At 46.8% G+C, this 19,470-nt stretch overlaps 1 protein-coding gene across 1 annotated transcript in view; it reads right to left on the minus strand.

Annotated features, from left to right (window-relative positions):
* Window positions 1–18,375, minus strand: part of spred2b (sprouty related EVH1 domain containing 2b) — a 31,650-nt gene extending 13,275 nt beyond the window's left edge. The window contains exons 1-4 of the mRNA XM_062519568.1: window positions 17,845–18,375; window positions 3,448–3,625; window positions 2,156–2,324; window positions 1,391–1,455 (exon numbers count right to left, since the gene is read on the minus strand). Coding sequence (XP_062375552.1) covers window positions 1,391–1,455; window positions 2,156–2,324; window positions 3,448–3,625; window positions 17,845–17,870 — 438 coding nt within the window. The 5' untranslated portion in view covers window positions 17,871–18,375. The remainder of the gene's footprint in view (window positions 1–1,390; window positions 1,456–2,155; window positions 2,325–3,447; window positions 3,626–17,844) is intronic.
* Between the last annotated feature and the right edge of the window lie 1,095 nt (window positions 18,376–19,470).

Here is a 19,470-nt window from a genome sequence, read left to right on the forward strand (position 1 = left end):
GTTCTAGCATGCCTTGAAAACCACACAGGAACAAAAGAAGCTAATTTTTGCAGCCGAGCCTTGATTTTGATATTACATTTGACACTCTGATTGGTCAACTTCTTTAGGCATTTTCCAGGTGAATTGCTAGATTGCAAACAGGGGTGGGAGCATATTAAATGAGAGCAGTTGTGATGTAGAAATCACACACACTAATGTACCTGTGAAATGAGCATTTACAGGCAGCATTCAACATTTGAAAAGCCCAGAATGTTATGCTGATCTAATTTCAAAGCCAACACAAAATGGTTCCCTATAACATGACCCCCTTGAAATAATATTATTATTACAATTATTATTACCATTATTATTATCATTATTATTAGTACTACTAGTAGTAGCAATAGTAGTAGTGCTGACAGTTGTAGTACTATTATTATCAGTGTTACTATTATTATCATTATGATGATAATAATTTCCTTGCACGATCAGACAGGATGTGGAGACTTTGGTAGTGCTGCTGCCTCACTCCAGACCTGTGCTAAAGACAGACGGTGGAAGATGAGCCATCGTTGAGGCTTCCCCCTCTGCCCTCTCCCCCTCCTCTCTCTTTCTCTCTCTCTCTCTCTCTCTCTCTTGCTTCCCCCTGGGCAGCAGTAAATCACGGTGGCAGTTAGCTAGGAAGCAGCTGCCAATGGTAGTTTTACTGGCGGGAGCAGGAAGTCACCTCCTGACCCTGCCTGCTGCTGCGCATCTCCTGTGGCTCTGTCAAAAGGGGACCCAACTCAAGCCAGTGCCAGGCGGCAGTGGCGGCGGCGGCAGCATGGCAGTCTGGTCAAAACACGGCAGGAAACCTGGCTCTTGTGCACACACACACGAGCGCACACACACACACACACATGCCAAGACACTTTATACACAGACACACACCACACCCCAGTTCTGATTCCTCCACATACCCCCTCCCCTCCTCACACACACAAACAGCACCCCACCCCTACACCCACCCACCCAAACACACACACATTCTCCCCCCCACCCCCCCCCCCCACCCCAATTCCTTCAACAGCTATCACTGAAACCATCTCCCCACCAAACAAAGACCCATCACTCTGTCCCGGAGCACATGGACCAAAGGATAAAAATAGCACAAGGACCCAACCCTTTGTGGGACAATTCACACGCTTCCAGAAATAAAAGGAGGGGAGGCAGGAGGAAGAGGGAAAAAACACAGGGAAATGATGAGACGAAAAAGAAAAAGAAGAAAACAAACTTTGAAGCCAACGCACATCCTCCCTGACTGAGTGTTATTGCAAGTCATTTGGGCGAGAGACATGCCAAAAGCGTTTTACGTCAAACTAGGCTCATTAAGTAACAGAGTAAACACACAAACAAACAAACAAATGCTTACCGTGAATACATCATCATCACCCAACTCAGCCTCATTCTGGAGTGTAGAGGAGGAAGTAGTGGAGCCTAAAAAAAAAAGACAAATGGTCTTAGACACTAAACATAAACGGGTCCCTCCACAGCCCTGTGCACCCCGGGGTGAGGGGTGAGTGGGGACCCTTCGTGCCCTTGTCTGGAGGTGTTAACTTAGCTTCCTGGCAGCCCTGGGAACAGAGGGACCTTGGGCATCTGAGGAGCCGGGGTCACTAGGAGAGAGGGGCTGCTTGATGGATGGATGTAACAGAGCCCCCGACTGCCACTGCTAAACATAACGTCCCCCGGCCCTGTGCCGCATTGTCAACATGCTGGCTCTATTTTCTCACACCAATAACTGTGCATGGCCACACACACACACACACACACACACACACACACACACACACACACACACACACACACACACACACACACACACACACACACACACACACACACACACACACACACACACACACACACACACACACACACACACACACACACACACACTAGCATAGCAAAGGGCCAGCAGAAGAAGAAAAGCAGATCTAATGTGCACATATACTGTACAACATATCCTGTAGGTGAGGCAGTAAATCGTACTGTGTTCACATGTAATTACATATTCATGAGAACCGCCATACCCTATCCCTAGCGATGGAAGAATAACAGTGTAGATGTGTCTGAATGAACACTGGGGAGAGGCTTGTGGGTGGTTGTGGAGGTGGCGTGCCGTAGCGTAGCGTACCTTCCGTCAGGTCCTCCTGGGCCTTGCGCACGCCCCTGTCGAAGGCGCGGGCGTCCGCCGGACTCTGGAAGGTCAGGCCGCACTTCCTGTTGTCCACCCGCCAGTGATGGAAGGTGGGCGTCGCTCGGGTGTAGATCAGGTCCTTCCGCACAAAGCACTCCAAGATCACCTGCCAATCAAAACACGGGGCGCTCGGTTGCTGTTGGCCCAGAAAGCTCTGCCATTTACATACATTTATTCCTTTCCAGAAGCCACTGAGGGCAGGCTGAATGCACAGCATTGTCTGTCAAGTCTGTGCATATAGGCACCCATGAGGCAGGGAACCTCAGATCTTGGCAGTTCAAAGGCTTCTCTACCATTTGAGCAACTAGAAACTCATCTGGACCGCTGCGAGTTTGAGCGGCCAGGGCAGACTGGACGGCGCATCAGATGAAAAATAGCGGCTGCATTGTTCGCCCCGATCCAAAATGGCAGCTTTGTGTCACCGAAATTAGATTTTGGACGCAAATAAAATTTGAGGAATTCAGGGTTTCTCTGAGTTCAGTGTCAAGAGGACAGAACTACACTGACCTATTTAGCTATTTAGTTTATTTGTCAAAATTCACTTAGTACACTAGAGCCAAATCAGTCATTTGACCAGGAAAACATGTCCGCTGAGAGGATTCAATTCAAGCAAAAGCACTGACTACCATTCACAAAAAGATACATCAGTAAGACTGGGCTGTAGGGTGGAATCAAGAGTTAGCAGGACTGGATGTTGAATCTGTTCATTTTAATACAAACTCTTTAATGCTTACTTTGTAATTTGGTTTTACAGCACTTTGTAAACTTGTTTTTGGAAAATGCTATATAAATGATGATTACAAGTATTATTATATTATTACTACTGCTGAACAGCCATTAAACTGGGGACTGTTAGGAAAGTAGGCTATGGTGTGAGTGACAGTCTGTGGTCTAAGGAGTGCTTTACCAGCCACAGTCAGTCAAATTGTTGAGGTCTTAGTCTTAGGTGACCATAGGTGCTCCATGCTCATGCTTTGAGGACTGACATATCGAGATAATAACAGCAAGTTTGAGGTTCTATTCAATTTGATCCCCTCAACGCTGCACTAGTCTTGTTCATTAACTATTAAGAGGAAGATGACTATACGGTGTGTGTGCAGGAGCTGGACATCTGAGGATTGTGTCTCCGATACCGGAGCAGCAATAAGGGAGAGGGGTCAGGGTCAGGGTCATGGGGTCATGGGGTCAGGAGCCGGCGATGGTGATGGCGGCCCAGTGGGCTGCATTACCTGATTGTCCTTGAGCCGCTCGCCGTGGATGAGGAAGCTGCAGCGTCCCGTCAGCTCGGCCGGCGGCACCTTGCACACGCCCACCCGGCTGAGGCCGCCGCCCTCCTGCGCCAGCCAGCCGCCGCTCGAGTCGTCCCGTGTCATGACCACCGCTTTGACGCGCACAATGTAACTGTCACTGCAGAAACACACAGAGGAGGGGGGGGGGGGGGGGACACACACACAACAGTGAGGACGTGAGCCTCAAAACCACATTTCACAGGAAGCCAAACTCATGATGCTATGTGGCGACATGTGGCGTCACTCTACCATCGGCTCATACGAGATTTCCAGTTAGGACGAATGCTGTGGACGACGTTCATAAAGCCCCTTCAGAGAGAGTGGAGGAGGGGAGGGAAGCTTAATCATACGGTCAGTTTCCCATGAACATATTAACTCTTGACCTGGACTAAACAACAAACAAACAAACAAATTTGTTTTTTGGAGTTTTTTAGCGGAGATTTTCATTGGTGTTCTATTTAGTCTTGGACTAAGCTTAATCCATGTATGAGAAACTGGGCCATAATGTGTAAAAGGCCGAAGCACTTTGGATCAACTACTCGCACAAGGGGAAATAATCGGACGCTCAGATGGCTGTCCCGATTGAGTGGCCCCCTGCCTCATCCGTTTTTAACGACACAGACAGACCAGAAGCTCAAGTATCGCCAGTGCCATCTGATTTCAGCTGAATCAGCAGCTCAGAGACTTTTTTTTTTGCTTCTTCCTCTTCCTCTCATCCAACCCCAAAACACACAGAGGACATCCCCCCCTCCCCTCCACACACCCACCCACACACCCAAGCCCTGCATCCTGTGCTGAGCAATGTGGCCCAGCCGGCCAGCGGTCGCTTGGGTTGGCCGGTCGGCCTTATAAGGTAATCCGAGCCGGCCTGTTCAATAATTAACCAGGCAGGCCACAGAGCTCAGAAGTGCAAGGAGGAGAGGCAACGTCTCAGCACCTGAGTGTCACTAAATCAATACACACCCGGCAAGCAAGGGTGCCACACACACACACACACACACACACACACACACATACACACCCACTCAATCACACACACACAAAAATGTGATACCAGAAATCAGGCCACAGTTATGACTGTGATAAGACATGGGGTGATTCTGGTTCATTATAAGCCACACCCCCAGACCCCAAAAACAGGAACCCCAACACATCCTCCTGTTGTGGTCGATGAGTAGACAGAAATAGAGAGAGAGAGGGACAGAGAGAGACAGAGAGAGAGAGCGAGAGAGAGAGAGAGAGAGAGAAAGTGGAGGTGAGTAGGATTCCAGAGAACTCAGGCCAGACTTGGCTCTAGTCCATGTCCTTCTCCCCGGCAGGTATTAAGACTATTCAGCCATTTTATGACCTTTGTAATTAATATACACAAGCTCTACAGGCGAGGGGTGTGTACGTGTATGTGTGTGTGTTTAAGTGTGTGCTGTGCATCTGTGTACGTGTGTGTGTGTGTGTGTGTGTGTGTGTGTGTGTGTGTACCTGCAAGTGTGAGTGGGTGCATATGAAGGGGGAGACTGTACAGGCAGTATGTTCTGGTATGCTAATGGTTAGCAACAGTACAGTAAGCCTCAAGTCCAATCTATGATTAGGGGGCAGGGCTATATGTTAACTCTTTTTGTCCATTTCACTGATGCTAGAGAGATTGCTAGTTTTATAGCACAATCCACAAAATCCCTAGCATAGGTATGTAGTTACAAACACCTCATCTGTAGGCTACACTGTAGAAAACATTTTAAATAAGGCGTTACTAAGCTGGTAAATCATTCATAGCACAGACTAATTTTGTAGCATGTGCTACGACGACATAGCATTGAACAGCCCTGATACTGGGGGGGTGGAACGGATTAACACGCTAAAATCACCACAGCCCCAAGCAGGCCTGTCTGAAGCGGACATGCTACATTTACACCAGAGTAGCAGCAGCAGCAGCAGCAGTCGCGGCAGCCCACACCCACCAGCAGACTGCCCTGCTGTTTCTTTCCCTCACGGCTGACCAGAGCTGGTTTAAGAACACAAACCGAAGGAGCCAGACTAGCCCTAGAGCTGACCAACGCTAGTAAAACACATAGCCAGCAGACACCAGCTAACAACACTGACTACGGAGCAAATATAGATGTTGTGTAAATGTTCAAAATCAAAGAAGAAGAAAAAAAAAGCACATGGGTGCTGTCTGAGATGAACATATATTTTCTCAAACAGATAGCAAAAAAAAAAAAACTAGGCCCTGGAATAAGTGTGCATGTGAGTCACTCGGTCCATCTGTGATGTGGAAATTCACAAAAACGTTTTTTTTTCTCCACTCCCTCTCGGTCACCCCCTCACCTTCTGGCTTAAACACACTGTCTGGATACAGAGAAACACATACAGAGAGTGAGAGGGGGAGAGAGAAAGAGAAAGAGGGAGAGAGAGAGGAAAGAAAGAAAGACTGAGAGAAAGAGAGAGAGGCAATCCCATAACATGTAGTTCACTTGACAGAAGCTATATTATATATATATATATATATATATATATATATAAAAAATATTAAGGAAAGTTTTTCACAATGGCCACAACACAGTTTTTGCCATTTTCACGACTGACAGTCAAACAATAATCTCATAACGGTCTCACCAAACAATGTCAGAGTAGGCTACTGATCCAATGTGTGATTAAAGTGCTCTCTTAATTTGTTTTATCAGTCTGTGTGTGTGTGTGGGGGGGGGGGGGGGGGGTGTGTGTGTACACATATATAATAATATAGATCTCCAGCTTTACACTGGCTGTTACAATAAGCGCAATTAAAGATCAATAATCCCCTGTGGAATTATCCAACTCATAAGCCAACTCTCCGCATCAACTACTAGACACGGCAGAGAATCGGATTAAGGGAATAAGAAACAAACGCCTTCACACCAAACTGTGCTTAGCCGCTAATCAGGACTTGGACCAAGATGAAGCCATTAGGAAGTTTGTTTTGTTGTTGAAAATAGTTTGGGGGATGTCCCCTTTGTGAATTGAGACGCCTACCATCTGGTTTTACAAGGCTCTGAGCAGAAATCAGACCCATGGTTTTCTAGGGCTGTGATAAACACAAGTCTGTGTGTCTCTCTCTCTTTGTGTGTGTGAATGTGTGTGTGTGTTGGAGGGATTGAATTAAGTGAGTGCATGAGTGTACATTCTCTCTCACACACTCACACACACACACACACACACACACACACAGGAGAGTAACAGAATGTACGAAGGCGTCTGAAGCTGTGACTCCCTGTGTGGAGCGCTCTCCCGGGCTGGAAGGTGTCTGGTTGCGGCCTCCTCCTCCTCCTCCTCCTCCTCCTCCTTTCCCATCTGTAGTCTGGGCCCTGCTCCAGCGACACACCCGGCCGGACCACAGTCACGGCCACAGCCTCCCAGCCTCCTCGACCCGCTTACCGAGAGGGGAGGCACTCGGTCAGAACAAACACACACACACACATGTGCACATACACACCTTCCAACCTTCCACGCGGCAGGACAGTCTACATGGCGAGGGGTAGACGCAGAGCAGGTCGACATGATGGGCACACTCATTCTTTCAGATGACTGCGCCCACGAACACCACTCTCTTATACACACACACACACACACACACCTCCTGAATTAGTCACCCTTGAACCCTTTGACATAAGCCCAAAAGACCAGCAGAAAAAAAGACAAGAGTTGGAGGATCAAAGTTTAATTCTGTACTTCATAGCGTCAGACAGGCCAAAACCACTGATGAATGAGACGGTGAGATGGCTTTGTTTGCATTTCTGTACTGCTCACCGTTTCTTTATCTTTGCGCAGTATACAGTCTCCCTAAATCACTTCAAGTGTCAAAATTATTACCAACGTGGGTTAAAGTCCATATTTGCATAAGCACTTAGAAATCTCTTCAGCTAAAAACCTCAGATTTGCCACAATTCACTTAAGAACACTAAAAGCGAGTTTCACCACTTGGGAGGAGGCCATTCAGGGAAGAAAACACACACACACACACACATTCACACACACATGACCAAGACAAATGGTGGCCTAAATGGAGGTGCTAATTTCTGGCTTCTGGGCAGCATCTTACTTCCGAACCGTGAAGGATCAGGCCTGGTTTACAGTCCGGTGGACATGGTGTACGTGCTGGCATGCAGCAGTCCCCCCCCCCACCACCCCACACACACACACACACACACAGAAGGAGGAGACGGGGACGAGGGGCAGCAGATTAGCGGCGGCCACAGTTTAGTCTGCCCGTCCGCAATCTGGGGGCACCACGCCTGGGCAACAATGGAGCACAATGGCGAGGACACAATGAGTGATTGTGTCCCGTTTTGTCTGCATCTTACATGAAAATCGCCACCTCTTTCCTCGGGCAGCCTAGGGGCACTTCTCAACGATGCCAACAATGGATAATACAGAACATTATGACTGGGATGGCCGGCGAAAAAAAAAAAAAAAGCACACACAACAGCGAGAGCGATTCCGATGTCGACGAGAACAAACGCCAGTCCTCATATTGGGGACGGCGTCTAGGACACTCAGAAGCCAGGAATGATGGGAGAGGCGTCCACCGTCCAGCGTCTCCAGAAGTCCATTTAGTTGCGGTCCCTACGTCTTAATGAGGAGCATGGGACCGCATTCACCCTCATTGTTTCAACGCAATCTTCATCTGATGGAACGAAGCTGACCGAGACATACGTGCAACTGAACAATGCTTGGGCCAACAGCATCCAAATCAACTGAAAGTCATGAAATCCTTCCTGACAACATAAGTGGTGGATGGCAATTGCAGATTGGCTTGTTTAAATGATGAGCCGATTCAGAATGAGGCAAACTGAGTCCAGATAAATAAGCTGATGGACGCTGCAAATTCAATACACATTGTCAAGCTCACTTTTTTTGCACGCTTGACTCATGGCTGTTGATTGTGATGTGTTTCTGGCCAAAATATCTTGGATTTGGAGTCTGATGGCGAAATATGGCATACACAGACATACGCAAATATTAATACACACACAAAGCTATGGGATACATAAACTACATTGCAATCTTACCACAGAATCTGACTTGAAACCAAAAATGAAATTTGTATGCACATTCGTACACATTTTGGGAGGGTGGGGGATTGCTGAGATACTGAAGTGTAACGAAACCACAACAATCACGTCTCAGTTCCATGTTCTTGCCGTTACACAACCACTGGCACTCTTGTGTCACTTCTTAGTCATCGTTTACATCCAGAATCAGAGGAAGCAAACTGATGGTAATGAGCAAATACACACATAGGCTCTCTCTCTCTCACACACACACACACAAACTCATTTACACACACACATACACACACACACACACACACAGTTGTCTCACAGTGCTCAGTGGAGGATGACACACGACCAGATGACGGCACACATGAATAAAAACAGCTTGTACATTTCTGTGTCCTCTGTCTCACTCTCTCTTTTCTCAAGCATATTTCCCATCCCCTTCGTACAGTGAGCAATAAGCTTTAACCTCCCCAGTGGCTCTATCTATTTTACACTCTTTCTCTTTCTTAACCCCCCCCCCCCACCACCACCCTTTTTTCGATCTCTGTGTTTCCCCCCTCACCCTCGTCTGAAAAGATGGCACCGCGTGGATGGCCTCCTCATCGACTCACCCACGCACGCACACACACACACACACGGAGAGCTACAATCAGCCTCGCTATTCCACACCGCCAGAGGGGAGCCAGCCAGACACCCAGACAGTCAGACACCCAGCCAGCCAGCAACTCTCTGCCCCTTACTGGATGCCACACAAGCAGCCACGACACCACGGTGGACACGGCAGCAGTGTATGGAAACAGAACAGAGAATGAGAGCAAGATAGAGACAAAAGAGAGGGAAGAGAGGGATAGAGAATAGGAATTAGAAGAGGCAGCAGTAGCAAAACAAGCAAACCACGACACACACACACACAGCAGAGAACACGACACAACACAACACTGATCGGTCTGGTCGGACCGGCCCCTATGCCCGGTGCTTACCGGCTACCGCGTGCCATGCCTGTGGCTGGGACAGAGGCTCCACGGTGGCAGGGTGGCCACAGCCCGCCAGCCAGCCGGTCAGGCAGCTCTCGCCCCGGCGCTCCCAGAGCCGCACCTCTCCTCTGCCATCAGCACGACGGTTGTCTCTGCAGCCACACACACACACACACACTCACTACTGCTGCCTCTACCCCACCCCCTTCCCCCCCACCCCAACACACACACACACACACACTTATACACAGTCGCGAGAACGTACGTACACTCGCTCACACACACACACATGCGCACACACGTTCACACACATACACAGCACGTATGATTCAGTCTCCTTGACAAACACACGGCGTCGGGGATGAGTCATCAGCGAGCATTCTGCCTTGAGCCGGAGGCCTGGAGCCCAGCACTGCCTGTCGTCTCTCCTCTCTCCCTCTGTCTCCCCTTCTTTCTCTCCTTCTCTCTCCCTCCCTCCTTCTCTCTCTCTCTCTCTCTGCCTCTCTATCTCACCCTCTTGTCTGTCATAAAAAAGGGAGCAGGAAAAAGACCGAGAGAACGTGAGAAGGATTGAGAGCTGGTGTGTGCGAGCCTGTATGAGTGTGAGTGTGTGTGTGTATGTGTGTGTGTGTGTGTGTATGCGTGTGTGTCCGATCAATCCGTTCTTAAAACCTGCAGTGCACCTACATAGCAACGCCCACGCTCACACAGATTCACACATTCAAAGGGAGCCGTTAAGCAGGCAGTCCTCGGCGCTAGCTAGCAGAGCTACAGAGAGCTCCACTGCCACACATGCAGTGTACGTTCACGCCCACACACCCACACAGTCCAAAGCGCCGTGTCTTAAAAAAAAACATACACCGCCATAAAGGCCTGCCTGCTACATGTTATCTCGCATCACGTTCACTTACTCACACACACACACACACATAGGCACATGGAAAGAGGATGAGGGAGTGTGTATCTTGTATGACTCAACACAATCACTGAAAAGTACCTTTATTACAGAGGTGAATAGAAGGTGTTGTTAATAGCTCTAGGGGACAAAAGGTTGGACTACGAAGAGACAAACATGGAGGAATGGTGTGCAACTGTCCCTAGATGGCCAAGAGGACGACTTCGAAAAACACCCAGCTCCAACCCCAAACTAAAATATTTGGTTTCAGAAACGGTTAAGGCTTCACGCAGTCGCAACCGCTGCTTAGGCTACAGGCCTTTCACTCACCCGATCATATCACTGATTGTCCCTTGTGTGAGAGGGGGAAAAAAAACTCATCCAGATAAGACCTTGTATTACATGTAGCAGTTCCTGATTGCATCCTTATGACTCCATTAAGCCGGTGGTGCAACACCTTATCTGACCACATCAAGGGCTATAAAAGGGTCAAGGTTCACGCCGACGGGCGGAAGCAAAGTATCCGAGTCATCGCTGATAAGGGACCAATTCATATCTGCTGGTGGGGGGTGGAGGGGGGGGCCAAATCGGTGTGAAATGGCCCTCAGGGTCATGAGGGAGCAGCGCCGTGCTAATACGCCACATCCTGGTGCTGCCACGAGCTCACCTCTGGTGGGGAGGGATGTTCAAAAAAAAAAAAAAAGCAACTTCCTACTTTTCAAAGGAGGTTTTACTGACGGACACTAACCCCATTAGTGCAGGCCCGTCGGAAATAAGGGCCGCCGTGTGGTGTTTTCGGAGCACAATGCTGGCATTGACCACAGGAAGGTGAGGGAGGAGGACGGAGGGAGAGGGTTGAGTGTGTGTGTGTGTGTGGGGCGGGGGGGGGTGAAGATCTCTTTTTCGGAGAAGTGAGGATGAGCATAAGAGAGGCCGCTGTCTCTGGAGGGCGAGAGCGGAGCGGGGACGTTGCCGTCACATGACCGTGATCACATGAGGGTGTTGTTCCAGCGGGGATTCTGTGTTCCGCTCGCTACCCTTCTCCAGGGACAAACACGTGCAGTCTGGAGAGGGAGATATGACCCCGCTGGCCCCGATCCTGTGCCAGCAACTGGGCCCAAACCAGCCCCAACAGGCCCTGTGCGGAAGCACCCATCCACTTCCGCTAGCTGGCACATAATTCCCAAAAATCTTATGGCTACACGCACACAGACAGACACACTGGATATACACGTGGGTGTTAATGTCCTGTTATCACTATGCAGCATGCCACAGTACAATGTAGAGTCTTGCGGGGTATATACGCTGTGTGTTCGTGCTAAAGTGACAAACCAAACAAATGAGAAAAAAAGACTCCTCTTCTAAAACCAACAGTGCCAAACTGTATCCGATTTTTTGCTGTTAGATATCTAGACAGCAGGCTAAACACTAATAATAGGGTAACTTGAGCCTTGTGTGTGTGTGGAATGACGGGGATTGAGTCCTCACTCTGACTATGGGCCATACCACTGGAAAGGGGAAGCAGGAGTCACAGACAGCCGTGTAATTTGTGGTCACACAAACACAGGCTTGTCGGGCCCACTGCGAGACACGAGGAGCGCGGCATTTTACTCCAGACACGGCAAACACAGACCACTGCTGCCACAGACACACACACACACACACACACACACACACACACAGACAGACACACAACACACATATCTCAACTACAAGTAGTGTTGCTCTGCTTACAACATCAAACTTCAGTAACAAAACTGGAGACAAGGACACATACTTGAATCTTCATGGACAAAAGGTGTTGTTGGTGTTATATTCCAAGGGATGTATTTTAGAAATGTATATTCTTGAGGGCTTACCGCACCTTATATTTTCACCTTTGTTTCATACATAGAGTTTTGTTCTATTCAAAGAATACTTTGGTCAATTAAAAAGCTTTACTACTTAGGCAAATGTTTCCAATTTCCACACTAATGTACCACCTACATACTTTCAGCCTCAACTGAAAAGCATGCATTTCGGTACGCATATCTATCAATAAACTTATTCAAAGTTTATTGATAGATATAAAGTTCATAGTACTGATAAAAAGTAAGATACAAATTGTATGTTTGTGAGAAGAACACTCCCTCAGAGTTGTCATTTTCATTCTACATCAGATGTCCCCTTAAGTGTATTTTCACTATGAGTAGCACCTACCAGTGTGTGCATGAACAGAGCTCCTGTTTGTCCTTAAGAGCTGCAAAGCTTGCCTCTCTTACCCGTCTCTCATTGCCCCACACAGAACACACACACACACACACACACAAACACATGAAAGAGAGACCAAAAAAAAAAACGACGATAAAAAAAGAAAGAAACTGGGGGAAGTTTTATCGGGCTGAGTGGCTTCCGCCCTTCTTTGGCAGGTGGGCTGAGCAGTTGCACTAATCCAGATAAGAGTGGTGCTGTTACTTCCTCAGATAAGGCCAGCGTAACCCCGCCTGGCCCACACCACCCTTCACACAACACAGGAGTGGAGCAACAGACAATATAGTAATAGGCCCATGATCCAACCTCCACTGACAAACAAACACACACACACACACACACACACACACACACACACACACACATACACACACACACCCAACTTCCATTCACATAAAATGAGCAACACATTCCAAAACAATAAAGGACTGGTGGTTACACCAGGGCATGTGGTTACAGGGTACAATAAGGGTACAGTATACTACCATGCTAACATCAAGAGAAAAAGTCCCAGTCAGCAGAATGAGTACAATTGATCCCGGCATCCATGTTAACACATTGGGAAACTGATTACTGAAGCCTCATGTCTGATTATTGAAAGCCAAAGCCCTCCAGGGAGCTTTTATTTAATATCAGATGGTTGGTTCACTGAGGCTGGAGCTATTGACCAATCTCACATGTTGGATACCCTAACTCACACACACAGTCCAATGGCTTCCTGCCAGATGAGCTTCCAAAACTTATGGGAACCAAATCCACGAAGTAAAAGGACAAACATGTCGAACTTAAACTCAAACAAGATGGTCATACAGTCAAACAAACAAAAACACAATCTAGCTAACCCTACCCACAGTCAGAAGCCAAACTCAAGTCAAAAACAGCCACGAGAGAAACTCCCTTTTTATCACAGACACACCACACCACACCAGTCAGTGGGCTGCCTATTTAAACTAGTTACAACACTTTTCCACTACTCTTAGCATTACTATAGACCTAGACCCTTGGCAATCCCTATGTCTCACTTTGCACTTCTACTGTCTGGGGCTAGCTAACCGCCCTGTCTGCCCAGAGACTTATTCTTGGGGGACCTCCTGGGCTTGGTGGTGGGTGCTGAGGGCCCATGAGGTTCCGTGTCTGAGTGGCAGGGAGCATCTCCAAAGGCCCCGGGAGCATTAGCATACCAAATGAACCCATCCAGATGAACTGGGGTACCTTGTCAGGCCCCCCGGACACCCATTTAAAAAAAGGGGAGCGTTTGCAAATGAAAAGAGACAACTGCCGCAATAAAACACACATAATGGTTTCCTGTTCAGGATATGACTAAGGGGACAGTCTCTGCCACCCTCTCATCAAGGATATAAGGTGTGGGTATGGATGTGGGTGTGTGTGTGTGAGTGACAGAGAAAAGGTGGGGGGAGCGAAGGGCTATCATTCAGAGTGGAACATACTGCCAAGAGGAGGCCATGTTTGTGCAGGACGGTTTACAATAGCGGAGCGGCCTACACAAATAAACCATTCCATTTTACTGCTTAGGTTGACCAATAAAGTTCTAGGAAACAATCAAATTAAATATTAACAACCTTGCAGGTCAGGCCGAGGCATTTGTCCCCCACACCACCTACATCCCCTCTTCCCAGTCAGCATCCTGAACATCTGGCACTAGTGCTAGTCAGTAAGACAACAGCCTAGTCATTTAGGATAGACCCTCAAGGACACTGGTTCTTGAGATTGATTTGCAAGGACAACTAGTCCTTTGGAGAGGAAATGTCTTCATTGCTCACCTTTTAATAGTGGCACAGAAATCAACCACCATTTAAAAACAAATCAAAGCAATAAACTAGGAAATGACCCTCATATATTTTAAAAACATAAACCTTCAATTGGCCCATCTGTGTCTAGAAGAAACAAAAAGCATTGTGTCATTTACCTTTAATTACTTGCAGTGTTTGCATATGTTTGTTTCAGTGCTTCCACAGAGGGGGCTTAGCAGCTTTTTAAAAGGGTGGTGACCTTGCATCCACTGTGCAGGCTCATCACTGTCAACAGAAATCCGAAACGTGTGGAGTTTGGCAGCGCAGTCGATAGGGAAGCGTGGCCCCGACAGGCCCATACCACCATCGAGCCACAGAGGAGAAAATCCATCTACCATTAGGCTTCTCTGTCACTTCAACTCGCTTAGCTCTCTCTTCCTGCCCCCGCCCCCCCCCCCCCCGCACACACACACACATAAAAATACTAACCAGCACATTTTCTTTAGGCTTGACCAAAAAAAGACTGGAAGAGGGGGATACAGAGGGGGGAAAAAACAAGGACGGGGGGAGTAGTGATGTAAGATAATTCCAGGTTTAAGCCATTAAGACAAAGGTGACTTTGCCGGCAAGAGGAAATGTGATCTATATTGAAAACGAACAGATTGGACTAAAGTTCATCTCTGAGGGTAGTGGGTTTGCATGAGCCACATGAGCAGTGGCCAGTACTTAATATAAAATAATTTACAACTCTGCATTATTACACCAGATGAAGTGCCTGTGTGACTTTCATGCATATAACAATTGGTAGAAATGGAAGTAAAACTTAATGAAAAGGTGAATTCTGGGCTAACAAATCTATCAAGTCAACTGACAAACAAAATATCTGCCAAGGTGAGTTATTCCCAAGGTGAAATAAGACAGTGATTCAAGAATAACTTTATAGGACATAAGTGATTTGATTTGGAATCAACACCTAGTTTTTGCAATTCTTCAAAAAATAATTTTGTATTTTGGAACTTGTGTGGGCACCAGAAAAACCCTTTCTTTAAACATAAGAAAAACAGCTCTGGGAACACAGTAGTGATACACCACTTCCCGTTCACAAATGCAGAGAAAACCACTCAAAACACCAGACCAATAGACTCGCAAAAACATAAAAACCAAATACCCTCAGGTATAATGCACATTTCCATCTCCTGACTGTAGATATGTCAGAGTGGTTATTAATCCAATAGGCTACTGAGTGTAGCAAGTATTTTAAGACTTTAAATAGTTGTATGGGGCTGGGGGCGGCTGTGACTTTGCATGACATTTTTTAATTCTAGACACATGGCCTGAGTCCTGCTCAGTAAAGGCTGTACACGTTATTCACCAACTCAGTAGCGCACAGCAAGAAAAACAGGCATGCATGTTGGTTACATCAGCCCTCCAGCTCTTTTTCAGTTCCACATTTCCAGTCGCTAGAGTCCTGAGTCAGGGCAGGAATGGGGATCCAAAATCGATTCCCACCGCACAGCTAGGGCTCCGGCTTTGGCGCGGATGCAGCTCTGACCTTTTCTGAATGTCATTTTGCATTGTTCCCTTCTGTGTCACCACTGACAGAGCAGGACATGTTGCTTCAGAGGCAACATAAGATCAATACAGCTGCCATACCCTTCCCTGCCGTGTGTATTTGTGGGGGAACGTGGGGGAGGGCTTCGTTTGGTCAGATCCATACCATTGGAGTAGGCACGTGGAGCTATCACGTGCCAGTAGCGTCTTGTTTTTTTTGTGATATGTTCTCTACAATCACTGTTCAGTGTCTAGGCTGACATTGACTAAAATCAGTACATGAATATAAATACGATTCCTCACTGTCTAGATTCTGGAGATAACATTTGAATCACATTTCACACATATGAGTAGCAGACTAACCAGATTTGTCTGCGATTAGAAATATCTAAAGGTTTAATTACAATTCTATTTAAGTAGGTTAGGCTACTCAATAACCAGCTCAAAAAAAGCTCAAGGAATAGGCTATTATCGGATATCTGGAGAAGGAGGTGTAATTTCTGCATCGCTCATTCGTCTCTATTTTAAGACAGTAATAATGTTCAGGTTCAATCCTAATCGATATGTCCTCTCATGATCGTTCCGTTGTGGAAGCAGAGCGAGTGTAGCTCGTCATGAATGAAGCGGACAGAAGGTTAGCGCTTTTATGAATGGGCCGGCGGGCGTCATGCGACCCTGGCTGGCGCAAACAGCTCCCCTGCCCTTCGCCCTTCCGTTCCAAAAGCACCGGCACAAGCACTTCCACTCACTTGAGACCGGTGTGCGTGCATGTTGAAATGCTGGTGCGGCAACATGCCGTGCATGGCCTGTATGTATAAATAAATATAAACGGAGGAGACAGCCAGACAGATGACGGGTTTGCAATACTTTCATCTCATCCAGGCCCAGTAGAGGATCGCCACACAGGCAACCTACAAACATGACTAAAAACATGTTACTAGACAAACACTACACAGTAAGTGATGTCCTTTATAAACTATGGTTGAAAAAAAATGTAGAATCTCGGTTACACATGTCTCTCGTAGTTTGTTTGGCTGACTGGCATGAGGTACAGGCCTATTTCTGTGAGTCTCGTTGGTAGGCTGCGATCATTTGTAAGTGCTAGCATTTGAAGTTTGACCGGTTTAACTAAGGCCTATATTTTTGTATGACCTCAAATATTAAACACCCTAATATCACACCTAACAACTAACTGGCATTCAAGTCGTTGAAGCTGATCCGTGTCTTTTTTTATGAATGAAGCACAGTATGCAAATGAGTGCGATTCAAGAAAAAGAAAACAAATGGCGGATAGCCTATAACCTAACCAAGGATATCGGTTAACTTGGAACTTCAGGCCTACTTTCTGTAGCACTCACGCGATCAGGCAAATAGGCTATAAGAGGCACTTAAAAGTAAAGAATAAAGAATGCGATTACTCTAAATAAAACAAATAAAACACTTAGGCCTACAAATAATTGAGGGATGTTAAAGATTGCATTAAAGTAACTTTTAGAGTGGCAGTCTGGGTTTACAAATTGAGATCATTTCCATATCTTTAAAACAGTAAATCCCTTTACAAAATGTTTCCGATCCACCCCCGCCATAGCCTACTCCCTCCTCCCTCTCTCTCCCTCCCCAAGTCAAGATCCGGAGAACAAGGAGGGGGCCCCAATCCCCCTTTTTCCCTGCGTCCACTGTCACTTCGTATGCTCCATACCACAAAGCACTTTCAACTCCTAAAATAGTGCCAAAACTTGCCAAAACCCAAACTTCCGTCTAGTACACGATCTGCATTACATATAGTAAAACTTTCGTTTCCACTGAGTCGGTTAAAGTTATCCGAATAAAACATAACATGCAAGTCTTACTTTAGGGTGAAAAAATGTTTAAATTGGGCTTCTTACTCGTTTGGGTGTGTTTCTTCAATCATTTTTCTCGTTTCACCTCCAAAACAATCCCACAATGGGTGCGCGCATTTCGCTCGTCATGTTCTTGCCACTCTAAAACAATACTCCTCGATGTATGATTTAATCGAACCCTTAGGTGTTTGTTTTGTTCTTTCTCTCCCGTCTTCGTCTTGATGCTTTTGCTTTTTCCCCCCCTCTCTCCGCTTCGTGCTCTCTCCTATTCGCTCTCCCCTATGGAAGCAAACCAGTTGCTCATGAAGACGCAGACGCACGGCGAATGTGTATCCCGTCGGTCAATATCTCCAAAGGTATTTTCCGGATTTAAAGTTCTGGAGCGCTTAATGGACTGTCCTCGTGAATTCCTCGGTTGAGAATGTAGGTTGATGTTGCTGAGGGTGGCCCCGTACGAGCCCCATCTCTGGTTACTCCATGTTGGATTGTGCAGCAGGCGAGCAGGCAGACAGCAGCAGCCCAGGCAGCCCCGCCGACACACTCAAGGGGAGGAGGGCTTGCAGGACGGAAGCATGACGTCAGTCTCAACACACTTCAACGCAGGCCGTTTGGACTGAAAGGTGTTCTCATTAGTGAATGCTGTTCCCTGCGCGAACGATCTGAGAATCTGTTCTGTCTCATGTATGCTACTTCCCTGTTACATAATTGACCGATTTCAACTTCTGTAGCCTTCAAAGATTTCTTTGGTCCTGTTAATTCTGTCCATGTCCTAAAATGTCCTAACATACAGACATGCTTTAACAACTCTTGATTCCAATTTTAAAATCCATTATGATCAGTAGATGGACATCGGCCTGCACACCACACATGCATTAGTTAAACTTTCTGAGTCGCTCTTCAATAGACCATTTCCTCTGGGACGTGTGGCTGAGATCAAAGGTGGACAGTTCTTATGGCTTATCTGGCTCTCACAGAACACTTAAGGTTAATGCCGTGTAGCCTACCAAGTAAAAGTGGGATTTTAAGGAAACAATCAACCATTGTTCCTTAATTTAGCCGATGGGAAACGGCAGCTCTTTGAATGCATTCTTAATATTCATGATTGCATTATAATTTGTTGTGATAAGTGTCTATTAGGCCTATAACTAGACGCAATTCATGGGCCTACACGTCTCAGGACAAAGTCAAATTATTTCTGTGATCAACATAGATTCCATTTCATGAGGGCAAATACATGTATAGGGTAGACGTATGGCTATTGATGATAAATAAATCCTCAAATGTATAGTCGGCTGTTTCCCATCATTATTGAAGTTTGATCAGGGGCTCATCATAGGGCCACAGCATATAAGGGCTTGACTATGACATTACGACGCCCCCAGCTGGCTACTAGCTCACCCTACGTCTAAATCATAAAGGATAGCCCTGCTCCTCAGCATAGTCGGTTGAATTTTCACTTCAGCGTCGTCAAACGCTGTCCACATTAGAATAAAGAAATTTAGACATACCACCAAGCAGCTACATGGAACTTGTTTAAGAAATGTTTTGGTGGGAGATGGCTGCATCTTTTTCAGTGTTCTAGAAGACATGGATTTTGCACTAACCTGCCACATCGCTTGTACTCAGCTCCAATTAACAGGCATATTTCAGCGCACAGCACAGCCAAAACAC

This window comes from Sardina pilchardus, chromosome 18 (genome assembly GCF_963854185.1).
Source record: "Sardina pilchardus chromosome 18, fSarPil1.1, whole genome shotgun sequence".
In the NCBI taxonomy this organism is placed as follows: domain Eukaryota; kingdom Metazoa; phylum Chordata; class Actinopteri; order Clupeiformes; family Clupeidae; genus Sardina; species Sardina pilchardus.